We start from the raw sequence: 13,918 nt of genomic DNA on the forward strand, positions 1-13,918 counted from the left end.
GTATAATATCCTTAAGTGTCAGATCTTTTACATTTCAGACAATTTCCTATGAAGTGACCTCAGAGACTGAAGAAATTTACAAAAATAGTTACATTGGGAAAACTGAGGATAATGACTAAATGCCCTGCCCAGTGCAGATAAAGAAAAACATTCAGCAGCACCTTAATGCAATAAACATGTGAAGGGGTTGGGTTGGTATAAAGAGTATTATCAATTTTGTTGTCACCAGACATCACAGTGGAGCAAACTACAGCATCATGGCAGCATTGGGGGGGATAAAAAGTTTGTGCCTCCCCTTTGGCAGTATTCAGTCTCTGCATAGCATTAATATACGATATCTTAACTGATGCTCTCAGGAAAAAAATCCTTGATCCTTCTAAGAGTTATTTCCAGGAAGGAAAGTAGGCGACACATCTACATTCATTTGTTTAAAAAAAAAAAAAAAACTGGTGGTCAAGTACCTAAGACCACTGCCCTATAACCAGGTCAGCTGAGCAGACAGTATACACCACCACCAATGCCACACATGCAGAACAACAGTTTTATATCCTCATAGCTTACAGAGGTCTGCTCTGCATCGAACAGTCTGCAGAGTTTGAGAGTTGCAGTCCTCTACATGATGGGTAGCTAAACATTAAAATGGGAGCAAACAGCAGTGCATGTTTTAGCAATCCTGTAGCAAAGCCTGCACCAGGAAAAGAGAAAAGGACATGTTTTTCTCCTTGCTTAAACTTTTTTCTCCTCGACTCAGTGCTTTGCTAAAGCATATTCAAGTCTCTTTATGTCTCCAGTTAAGATCTGAATAATGCTGGCTGTTTACTGAATGTTATTTTGCCATTATAATTTATATCTGGTAACAGTCATGAGTAACTTAAAAATATAAGCTATACAATATGAAGTGAGTAATTTTCCATGTATATATTTAACTGTGTTTAGAGCTACAGTTACAGTAATTGTAGACTGTATGATGATATCACAGGCACAGCAGTCAAAATTCATATGTTAGATTAGGCAGGCATCATTATCCCAGAGGGAAATTTCTTTGCAGTAGGAAAGCACAAAAGTATAAGGCATTGTTACACAGATCCAATAAAATAAACAACAATGCAAAAACTGATATCCAGTGTTATCATATATATACACAATCAAGATTAGTACAAAGAAGAATGGTGAATTACTTTTAACAGTACATCATGTGACATGAACGATATCTTCATTGTCCATGTTACTGTGCCCATGAAAATGGTATTTGCAGTGGCAGGAACGCTTTGGAGTACTGTGTATTGTATTTTAGAAACAGTTGTGTGAATCTCGTGTCACATTAAGTTGCAGATAGCTTTCTGCGCAGGTAAATGTATTTGTGTTTTTTAACGATCTAAAATCTTTTTTTCTTTTTTTTTTTTGCTTCTAGGGGTGCTGGCTTTAGCTTCATTTTCTCCTGGCTATTGATGTCCATAGTAGTAATCACATTTACAATTGGAGGGAATTTTGAAAAGCTAGTCTGTGAGCCTTTTCATAACAAAGCTTTATTTAAGGTAGGATGTAGTTAGTATTGCTTAGTGTAAAACGCCTTTTATTGGATATTGCACAAATCTTAAGAAAAGCCAATGCATGAACTGTTGTTCTTCTTTTATTCCATTGATTAAGTCAAGTTCCTATTTCTCGTGATAATTTAGCTAATGGTGTCCTAGAACAGGGGTTTTCAATCTCAGTCCTGGGGACCCACTGTGGCTGCAGGTTTTTTGTTCCAGCCAGATTTATAATCAGTAACAATAACTGATAACACTGACCTCGTTTAATGAGCTGGTATTTCTTACCCTTCTGTTATCCTACATTAAGTAAAGCACAGCAACATGATTTTTACATTTATAAGACATTTAGAAATATTTATAGATTTTTGCTATAGATTTAAATGCATAACTCTTTTGCTGATTTAATTATATTTTACCCTTTTTCTGTGTAGTTTTCTCCTTTCATTGTATATTAATAATGACAATTAAAAATGAGCAGAGCAGACACCGAGGATAGCAACACTGAATCATGAAAGGCTGCGACTACTTTAGCATCAGATACTCTAATTAGTAAATATTGGAGTAATTAAATAAATAGAACACCTGGAAAAGTAGAATGAAAATCAAGATGAAAATATTGTTAAAAAGAAAAAAAAGAATTATTCCCATATAACTGATTAGTATATTTGAATATATATATAGTATATATTTTTTTACCAAACTTAGTTTTCTAATTTCTATATTGTTCCCAAAACACAGAACTTAGGAAATAACACATCACTTAATTAGCCCAGGAGTCCAGTTAAAAACAGAAGCTGGTTGGAACAAAAACCTGCAGCCACAGAGTACCCCCAGGACCCAGTCTGAAAACCCTTGTCCTAGAATGATATTGTTAAGGAGCAACTTCATTTAAAACATAACTATTGCATTCTACATTGTTTGCTACAATAAATCATATGGAGACATTTTTTTATTCCCTTTACCATGATCTTCATTTTGACTTTTTTCTAACAGCTTTTTTTTGTAATGTGGTCTTAAGTAATCATATGTTTCAGTTTTCTAGGTTTCTCTTAAAACTTGGTACACTTGCAATCTTAGTAAGGGAACAGAAAGTTGCAATTTTTCCTGAAGGGGTAATAAAAGTGGACGCAACTTGAGCAACTGATTATCATTACAGTCAATTCACACAATGCAAAAGAATAGAGTACAGTCAGTCCGTATGTGCAGATTCTTCCAAACTGTTATGGAAGCAGAGTACAATTCTTTGTGCAACAGGCTGCACAGCTGTGGAAATATGAGGTTTCAAAGAATATGCATAAATGGTACATCTCTGTAATTTCAGTTGGTTTATCATAGTGGCTAATAACTATGTGCTTATACTTTTAGAAGCATTCATTCATTCTAAAACACCTACCAATTGCAAATCTTCAGGTTGCAGTGATACTGAGATAAGTAACGGAGTATCTGGGTTTTCCTAGGGAAGTACTACGGTATATGAAGCATTTTGCATTAGGCTGACTATATGAAGTAGATTACTGAGTCCCAATAAATGAGTTATAAAAATTCCCCAAAAGCTATAGGATGTGAACTGAATTGCTTTAATATGTTAAAAAAAAAAATCCAAAACACTAAAACTAATTGCTACAGCAAAAGGGTGTGGAAAACTGCATTTTATTTATCTTCCAACAAAAATACATGCATGGTTTAATTTTTCTTTATTTAAGATACCCATTTTATTTATTTATTTATTTTAACAATTTAAAACTTTTTTTGAAAACAGCAACCAGGAATATTCTCATAGTATACAGTATGTCAAGGAATAAATCCATCCATGTAGGGAAACATTTTCTTTGTGATACACCATAATACATCCACAGATGTTCTTGTTTAGAGTTCTGCTAATAGTGCTTCACTTTTGACAATGAGATTGTTAGATCTTTTACAAAAAATAAAGATTAAATTGTTCCAGGATATCAATATTACTCCCTTGATAGGCATAATAGTTATCCTGTATGTCAGAAAGGTTAAACCTCAATCTTTAAGAGGAGTTCAGATGTTTTCACTAGGGCGGAGAATTGATTAAGAAAAAATTATATACATTTATGCAATTAATTAGTTAATTACAATTAAATGCATCTAACATTAAAACATGTAATTATAAAATTAATACATAAATCATAAAGTAAATACACACTGAATCACAAAATTAATATAGAATCAACAGAAAGGAATTTTAAAAATGGCATAGTTTAAACTTAAACCTGAACTTTTAACAAAATACTACTTGAGCAACTATTGCATGAATTTGAATGGCTTCCTAAAAGGCACATTGAAAAGAAGGCAATAAGATAACAAGACCAATGTTTTAATCCTGAAATTGGCATAGCGTATGTGACACTGACGTGTCAAAGTAAAAAGTGATTGCAACTGATTTAATTGAAAGAATACGCATCTCTTAAATGGGCATACATTAAAACCTATGTTGAAACTCCTTAAATACTATCCTCAATTGTTTATCATCATCAATGATTGAAAATTATACTCTACAAGAGTGCTTTGTCTTTGAACTGCAATCTCCAAGCTGATTTTTTTGCCACCCCCATCCTGTACCTTAGGACACCCTGGCATGTCAAAGAGATGTAATGCTTTTGTGGTTGGTAGAATCGTGGTGTGCCTTGGGATTTTTTGGGTTACAACAAGTGTGCCACCTTAGAAAAACAGATGGAAAACACGGCTCTACCTACACCTTTGCTCTTCACACACAAAAAAGTTCTCCATAGCTGCTATCTCTCTTAAAAACTGACACTGTGCATTACTTGGATGGTTATGCTGCGTTCTTTGCATAAATTAGTGAAATTACTGCAAACTGCAATAATGGGTAGGGATAATCATTACATTTCTACTTCATAAAATTTTGTTATTACATTAGGGCAGTCAGCACTGCAAGCTATCTGACAGACCAGTGAGTTAAATACAGAGGTACTAGAGTCTTATTTTAGTTTCTAGTGCCACTCAAAGATAATTTACTTGCCACTTATGTGATATGACATTGATTCGATCTTCTTACAAAAACATGAAATGGAAAAAAGAGAGTGTAAATTTTACCATCACAACTTTTCTCTAGCATTGCACCGGGACCGCAGTAAACCCCTTCCCCACCTACTCCCCTGAACCCATGTCAGTATGTATAAATCAGGAATTGAACACCAGTGAAAAGTGTTGACATGTGGCATATCTTTGTGAACCGCATAATACAAAATAAACCTTTAAAATGAAAATTTAACTTCATCATTTTTTTTTAAATTAGTATGTAAATATGGTACTGGATATGTGTTTAATTCTTAGGTGCACACTTACTTTTTTGTATTATTGTTTTGCAATGTTTAAAAAAAAAAAAAACATGACCAAAGCACTGCCTGAGGCTTTTGTCTCATGGCCGGCCCTGGATGAGACCTGTTTATCGCATTAAAAAAAAAAAAAAAAAAAAAAGGTCACATTAATTCCAAAAGTTAATGCATGAACTTTCACAGGCCTAGTTTTTACACATTTTAAGGTAAATATACTGCACCAGACTGCAGTGGGCTGGCGCCCTGCCCAGGGTTTATTTCCTGCCTTGCGCCCTGTGTTGGCAGGGATTGGCTCCAGCAGACCCCCGTGACCCTGTAGTTAGGATATAGCGGGTTGGATGATGGATGGATATTGCACCAGAGTGGATATGTTCAGAAAGTAAGTGTCCTTTTAAAGTAAATTGTTAGAAATGGGTGAAGCCATGAAAGTTGTACCCTTTCTTCCCAAGCAAAAATTTCAATACCATCAATATCACTTGGTGCACAAATCTATTTGGGCATTTGGATTGCTCATATAATGAAGATAGCAGTGAATGAATGCTGTGCAAGTTTGAGTTTAATAATAATTAAACTTATTTTAATAATTAAAATTACTGGATGTTAATGATCAATTTTTGCAGCTAATCTGTTGTTTTTATGTTACATTGAAGGCTGAAGATTCTTTTAACCATGTCTAAATATTTTTTATTGTTCTTACAAATACAACTTGATTTGGCTTTCTCCAGTAGCTGTTACTCTGAGTAACTGCAGTTTTACGGCTAAACATTTAACCATCTCAAAAATTGTGACAGAACAAGGGAAATGAATAAATACATACATATACAGTATGTATGCTACAAAAGCAATAGAGGATCTGTGCCTTCTGCACATCGTCCTGGTGTCTCTTTTAGATGCACATTCTTACTTTTTAATTCAGTTCAGTTCAATTCAGTTTTTTATGTAGCAGACTTTACTGAGCAATGGCTCAGAACACCTCATATTTACAATCTATATATTATAACATACTAAGGATTGTCTGTCTATCGTGCAAAAACTTGCAAATCTCTGAGCTTTGAGCCTTGATCTTGGTCATAGTTGACAGCTTATGCCACGATTTGTACATGCAGGCTACCAGGAAGTTGAGCTTCGGGTCCTTGTCATGGCAAGCACCAATGCGACCATGCTCCTCATGGTCCTTCAGTGATGTGGGCATGTGCCATGGCTGATAGGAACAGCACAGTAGGAGCTTTCGATTCTTCTCGTATCAGGCTGTGATGAGGACGGATGACATTGGTTACAAGACAAAGGAATTGCACAGTGGTACAGACTGCTGACAGGAAATGCTCCGCAATACATGCCACTGTGGCAGTGAGGCACATTGCATAGGCAGACTGAAAGTAACACTCCGAGCATATTAAAAAGGTTCGTCAAGTACACGCCATATCTGTCTGGAAAATAACCGACGCACCATCGAATGGTAATGAAAGATATTGCAGCAACCTCGGCAGATTAACCACAGGTGCTGTATTTCTTGAAAGGTGGATTCTTGTGCTTCTGTGTGATTAACCAGTGTAACAGAAAGCTGATCTTGGGACACAAGCAGAATTTCTACAATGTATATATTGTTTAACTTGTTGCTGAATGTTTTGAAAAGTAGTGCATTATAACTCAATAGATTATAGATATATTGTGTACACACTATTACGCCAGTTTTCTTTTAGGTATATTTATTTTTTTACCCACTAATAATTCATCTTCTCCCTTGTTTGAAAAATTAAAGTCAGAAAATATAAGAGAAAAGACTAAGAGTACACTGAGCCAAAAATAAAACATTTTATTCAAGAAAGACTGTCATATATTATGGAATGGCTGTTTTAACCCCCACTGAGTAAAAATTGATTTTTTTATAGTTTCAAATTATAAAGTGCATTACTAGACAGAGGGTGGTATAGAATTATTCCAGCTGAATAAAATTATGTTGTGAACCAACTATATAAAAGGGCAATTACATTAAACTGAACAATGAGCAGGCGAGTTCCATCTGGCATAACTACAATGATAATGATGTGTGGATGAGGATTTATTAAGATGTCAGAGTGTCTGATAGCAAAATAAAAATAGAATTCCCGTAGGTTCTTTTAAGGTGCATCTGATCCTGGGTACATTTTAGTCTGAGCATGGCAAGGTGAATATAATGAGGAAACGTATTCTTGGGTGAGCAGCCTTTTATTGACTGCCTAAGCACATAAATTTGTTTGTGATACATTTGATTAAAGAGTCTAATAGGCAAAATCTTTAACTCACAATAATAATGAGAGTACTATATATGATCTACCTCTGTTGTGAAAGCTGAGAGTTCCAAATATATTATTTTTGTAAATAGAACCAGTTTGTATTTTTGTCATAATATACAAAGTACAGTAGTTTATAAATACAATGCCTTTTACCAGTCAGAATAATGAAAACAAAAATCTACGCATGTGCCACCATGTGCCTATAATGATACTGTATACAGTCAGTGGGCAATGGAAAATGAATTTATGCATAGACTACTAGCTTGTGCACGTTTATTACACCCATTCAGACTAACCTGTTGGGTGGTAGTTTTGTATTAGACCCTGGACTGCTATAAAATTAACATGGCAAGAATAAATTTAAAGTTATTTAAGTTTTCAGCGTAAAATTATACCCATGTATTTAAACCAGTTCACACATGTGCATTGTTAGCTATGTTATAGTCAAAGTGATTGAAAGCACATAGTGCAATTGATCATCTTAGATGCCTGACCCACTCTTTTGTGAGAAAACAGTGTCATTAAAATCCTTAACACTACCTCTGCATTTGCTTACAAGAAAAACTTTATTCATTAATGAAGCTGCAGGTAAGATTGCTGTATTCAGATCAGTTCACTTTAAAACTCATTATTTAGTTCAAGCTCATTGTGTTACAATGTAAACACTTCTTTAAGCTGTCCTGGATATTTTACTCTGCTGCTTTGAACTGTCAGAAATCGCAGTTCAGTTGCTACCTCCTCCCTCTCTTTTGAACTTCATAAAAATTTGTCCTCCATATTTCTTTTATATCAGCACATTAAATACATTATTTCAGATCTTTTCTTTTCTGCTTTTTCCTCTAAGTGAAAAAAATCATTCATTCGTTCACTTATTTTATAAACTATTGCATCCCAAAGCACTGCCAGGAGATATTAAATTCATTTGGCAATTGATAATAAAAAAATTTATATTTTTTTCCTGAAAGATCTGCTTCATTGGGTAATATATAGAATAGGCCCCAGTCTTCAGTATTTCACTGTATACGATATGTGACTCTCAAAACTATAGCTGGCTTCTGCACCTGAATATTTTCCTGTTTTATAAATATTTGCCTAATTTTTAATTGCTTTTGATGCTTGTTTTTTTTGTAATCAAAGCAAAGATAATTCACATGGCTTATTGGTATTGGTTGCTTAACATGTAAGGTCTAGAGCATTTTTCACTCGTTTTGATGAATTTTCGTAACCTAGTGTTGTAACACTTGTTTTAGACAAGCTGACATGGTTAGGTTGATCTCATTTGTAAGTTGCTATGGATAAAAGCCTCTGCTAAATTAATAAATGTTAATATGTGTGTGCAATATGTTTGAATGTGTCAAAGGATTGAGATATTTGTCTACATTAACCTAGTTATCACAAAGCATTAACATATGTTCATGAAAATCTTCATCCCATGATGAATAAGGAATGAAATTTAAGGTACAGCTTTGCACCACTAAACAAATCAGACATTTGGTTACAGGATGATGAAACTGATAAAACTGTTGCATAACATTTAAAATATGTTTAAAGGCTTTAGTGAAATGTAACTTTCTGTCTTCTTTAGGTTATAGACACACCATATCTTATAAACCCAGTCTGGAAAAATTTTCTTCCTGGCTTTCTGTATCAGGACCCTGAGATTAACTTAACTTTTGAAAGCCTATATAGGTAAGTACTGTAATGATGTGATGGCTGGACAGCCTCAATTTAGTTCATCTGTTCTAGTCCCATCCCAGTATTCAGGAGGATCCGATATCGTTTAGTTGCGGATGTACTGCAGTGGCCAAGTTTTATGTCTTGTCAAAGTTTCAGAAGACCATTTTCTGATTAATGCAGGTTCTTCACAAGTAACTCCCAGATATCCACTTTTCCACATTCATTGACAGGTGTGAAATACTGCAGGAGATATGTTGTGATGCTTTAGGGTAGTTTTTATAACAGCACTTTTTTCCAAATTAAAATACTTTTACTGTAGTAGTAAAATTTTTGTTTTTATTCCAGTTTAAGATTTGTACCTTATTTGTGTTTTTTAATGAGCCATTTCAAGTGATGCTGCCTGATTTTTGTGGCTTGAAGCAATGTTCCCTTGCAACTCCAGAGTCCTGAATTCAGAATCTGTCTCAGGTACTCTCTATATACTGTAGAGTTTTCATGTTCTCTCTGGGTGTGAGTTTTCTGCAGATGCTCCAGTTTTCGTTCACTTCCAAAAGACATGCATTTTACATTGATTAGTGGCTCTAAACCGGACTAATGTGAATGAATAGCAAATGACTGGTTTTTTATTTGAGTTGGGTGCTGCTCATGCAGTCTCTAGTATTTTTCTAAAACAAATGTTTTTTTTCCCCTAACATATTTTAATTTAATTGTAATTGCTGGTATGTACTTGTTTTGATTTTTGGTAATTCTTACACTGTATGTCTGCGCTCAGTTTGCATACTTAGCAGGAAAAAGTTGAGCATTTTCTTTTATTTTAATAAACTGCTTTTCAGCTCCACTACTTCCATCTCTTAATGTTTGTGTCTTTGTTTGAAATAAATAAAGTCCTTAGCACTGTATTTCATCATCCACATTCATTGTGACCTCTAAGCCTTGATTAAAGTTTATTTTTTATTTTACATAAAAAGTTTGTTGTTTAACCTGCTAAATACGTTGTTAGTGTTCTTATACAGTACATTAGATCACTTCCTTTACCCGTAAAAGCAAACATTTTGGAATTATAAGACTGAGACTTAGAAAAGTCTCATCTTATTTGCACTTCAAAATGATTCTGTTTCTACATTGTCTGCCAGAGGCCAATGAATCCAGACAGTTTTTATCTCTCTAGATGTTTTATGTATTATTTTGTTAATAGTTAGTTTTAGTGCAAATATACTGTATACTTATGTTGGTGAAATTTGTGTAAGTGTGCTAATACTGCCAAGGCAAAATTATAGGAATTTACTTTCTGTTCCTTCGTAACTCCTTACTACCGCTTTTTATTTATGAGCAATTTGAGAAAACCCTGTTCATCATTAATTCTTCTGTATCAGTTCAATGATTATAGAGTTGAACTGAGCCTGGAAAAGAACATGGCAGACATTTATACCTTTCATGTCCATTTTAATCACATTCATTTCTTTAAATAATTTGCAATGTTGTTTTTCAGTCCTGTCAAATAATAATTTAAGAGAAATTATGATCCACAATACTTTTTCACTGTTTCTTAGTTGATGTTCCTATCTGATCAGTAGAGAAAAGCTGCTCGTCATGTTGTGCAAATAACATATTACTTTAAAGTCACAGTTCACTTATGTAAGAATGCATTGTTTAGCTTTTGATTATCCTTGCAAGTAACAAATGCACATCTACAACAGTTGGTTAAAATACTGCTTTTTTAACAAGTAAATATTAGCTATGCCAGAGATGAAAGAAACATCCTCCACCAGATGGCAACATTTGCTCACAGAATATGAGATGGGAAATCTTACCTCAAGGATCTTAACCTCCATGCATTACTCCAAGTCTTGTAAATTGTCAAATATGTTTCAATACAGGATTTCATATTTGTTGGCATTTATACTGAACAATGTGCGTGTGTTTTGTGTTTAATTAGTGAATGCAAACAGAACAATGGAGTCTACGGAGCCCTCCAGCTGGAGCATATTTTCAATGTTAGCAAATTTTTAAATACAAGTATAGTAAGTACTCTTTATTCTTTTTTAGCATATTTGAGTACTAGAGCACTGTGTGTTATTTATGTGTCTTTATTATCTGTCTTGAGAATTAAAGTTAAATTAATAAATACATACAGTATATGTTTACACTAATGGGTCAAAAATGTATCTGCTTCTTGGCCAACTGATCCTGCAAATCATCATTGGATATTCCAGAACATAGTGCGATGCAGACAAAGATTGTGAACTCTGACTTTGGGTCTGACACTGGTGCCAAAGAGATCCGCTATAAGGCCCTACTCCAGTGTATGCAGGAATAACATTAAAATGTGAATTAGCTGAATGTCAATGCTTGGGTAGGGCAAGAGCATTTTAACTTGCCATTTAATTTCACCTTTGATATGCCTCACAGCAGTCACAATTTCCATTCATCATGATGTTATATCTATAATGTTTAATGACTGAGGTATGAGTCAATCAAATACATTTGGCAAATAGTAGATCTGTAAGTAAATGGTAAATTACTTGCATTAATCTTTCCACTCTTAGTATTTAGAGGTTGAAACATAAATTTGTTTGAATCAATTTGAGTTTAGCAGAAATTGATCCCCCCCTTACTTTTTATTTATAGCACTGGAATATCCAAGATGCAGTAAGAATGTTGACTGAAAAATCTAAACTTTATATTCCATAGCACAAATGAAATACATAGCCTTAAAGTTGCCTTGGTTCCTATTACTTTACATACATGAGTGACACCATGTATTACAGGTATTAGTTTAGTGGAATGTGAAATGTGAAATGTTGCTATACAAAGGAAGGACAAAACTGTTCAAAAGAACTTTAGAGGAGCTGGCTTGGAATGCAAAATGTAGGCACTGGTAAGAGCTGTTATGCAGTAAAAAGGTGGAGAGAATGAGAAACGGATCTAAGAGCAGCGTGGACTATGTAAAATGACATTTTTAACACACGAAAGTGAAAATTAAACTTTTAAATCTGAAGTAATTGTTATTAGGACTTTACGTGGATGGTAATTATTATTATTATTGTTTTACTAGTACACCAAGAATGTTCTCGACATGCTAGGAAATATAAATGTCAATATGAGTGCAGTCATCCTACTTGAAGATGCTGGAAGACAAAATCTGATCAATTTTACTCAAACAGGAATTGGGAGCATTAACTACCCTGCATACTTGGCAGAGGTAAGTCTGAGGTTAAATGTTAAATGGACTTGGCAGTGCTTAATAAATGTCTTTCTTAATTTATTTTATGGTCATCTAAAATACAATTTAAAAACTTCACAGTTCATCATTAAATCATTCAAATCAATCATTAAATTTTCACACACACACACACAAATATATAGTTTTATATATTTATATATATATATATATATATATATATATATATATTTTTTTTTTTTTTTTTTTTTTTTTTTTTTTTTTTCATAGTACATTCAGTAGAACTGTATACTACAGTATCTGTTTCAATGTGACTTTTAAACTGGGACAGACAAATAGGTCTTTAGCCAGGATTTTAAAGTTTGCTTTCCATTGTCTTCTATTTATTACTTTTAATAACTGACAAAAATGTGCATGGATGTCTTTTTGCAGTGAAAATTATACTTATTCATTTTTTTTTATAGATCTAGTAACACTTCTACAACAGCTTTCATTACTGAAATGAATAAACCTTTACAATTTGAGATTAGGTATTGGAGCAAGATCTGCAACTAATGCATAACTGATTTGTAAAGATATAGCCAAACATATGGTAATAACGTATTACTTGAAGTTATAAAGTTTAAGCAATATACACTATCAATTTACTAATGATTATTTAATCATTGTATAATGTTCGAGCTAATTAAAAGGGCAGGCACATTCAACCCCCTGGAGGTAGTAGCAATGGAGAGAATGAAAAGAAAAATGACTGCCATTATGAATAACGTATTAAAGAAAGTTATTATAAAGCATTACCAAAATTCTTAAATGTTATCGCTTAAAGTACAGACTACCTTATGTCAATATGTATTATCATGTGCTGTGTTTATGCAGCAAAAAATTAGTAGAACAGAATTTAATTTATATCATGATTTTGTCTTTGATTGAATTATTTACAGTATTTATATTATGTCCTGTTGGAAGTAACTGATTACTGCAGTGCATGTTTTTTTTCCTTTTATAGATTAATAAAGGCATAACAAAAGTTGATCTGTTATCCTTTGCAAATGACCTTGAAGCACAAGCTGACCAGCTGGTACAGTACATTTTTTGTTATTTGTGATATTTTTCTAAATGTAAATTGTAACAAAGGTAAATTGAAAGGCCTATATCATTTGAATGAATCACCTAGTCTGTTTAATTTTAAAAAAAGTGTTTTCTCAAACATTTTGCTTTTTCATTTTGTGTAGTTTTTCTTTTCTTTTCTTTTGTGATGAAAGTATGAAAGCACAGGTAGAAAAAATTGAGTACTGTGTGGACAGCATGTTTATAGCACTGCAGCGAATATTTTATTTCATAAACATATACTGTACAGTACAAATAACTAAGCAATGGTTTATAGAGCTGTTTAATGGGAATGTCTCCGCTGAATGGATTTACTGCCATTTTTCCATTTGCTGATGTTGTTTGGAATGGCAAACTTAGTTTCAAGGTTGAACCATACACATTTTTAAATATAATATATTTAAAATACTGTAAACACCCTGTGTGTATGTGTGTGTATATATATATATATATATATTAGACTTGAATGAATTTTATTTGCAATTATTTAGGCAAAGGGTGCCCTGGAAAATGCATTAAAGGGACATGCAAGCAACATCCGATCAATTCATAGCCAGCAAGTCATCCCAATGGAACAAGCCATGGTAAAACTTTTTTTTTTTTCTTTTCCAGCTACAGATAGTAAACAGATCAAATTTTATGATTTGGCATTTTTTGTTTTTTCATTCATGTAGTCTTCATCTGTAAATTTTTTCCAGCTGCTTTATGATAGTTATTTTTAACTTTTGTCCATGTCGTTTACAAGTCAAGTGATATGTACATAAGTTATTCACATCAATTCCATTACTACTTTTTAACTGTCAGTACAATTTGGAAAGCAAA

At 33.4% G+C, this 13,918-nt stretch overlaps 1 protein-coding gene across 11 annotated transcripts in view; it reads left to right on the forward strand.

The window, feature by feature from the left end:
• The window catches only part of LOC114651810 (prominin-1-A-like), a 273,810-nt gene that overhangs the window by 232,405 nt on the left and 27,487 nt on the right, over positions 1-13,918 (forward strand). For all 11 annotated transcript variants that reach the window (XM_051928258.1, XM_051928264.1, XM_051928267.1 and 8 more), the window contains 6 exons: positions 1,412-1,535; positions 8,717-8,820; positions 10,745-10,829; positions 11,864-12,010; positions 12,996-13,067; positions 13,588-13,680. In XM_051928258.1, coding sequence (XP_051784218.1) covers positions 1,412-1,535; positions 8,717-8,820; positions 10,745-10,829; positions 11,864-12,010; positions 12,996-13,067; positions 13,588-13,680 — 625 coding nt within the window. The remainder of the gene's footprint in view (positions 1-1,411; positions 1,536-8,716; positions 8,821-10,744; positions 10,830-11,863; positions 12,011-12,995; positions 13,068-13,587; positions 13,681-13,918) is intronic.

This window comes from Erpetoichthys calabaricus, chromosome 5 (assembly GCF_900747795.2).
Source record: "Erpetoichthys calabaricus chromosome 5, fErpCal1.3, whole genome shotgun sequence".
Classification (NCBI taxonomy): Eukaryota; Metazoa; Chordata; class Cladistia; order Polypteriformes; family Polypteridae; genus Erpetoichthys; species Erpetoichthys calabaricus.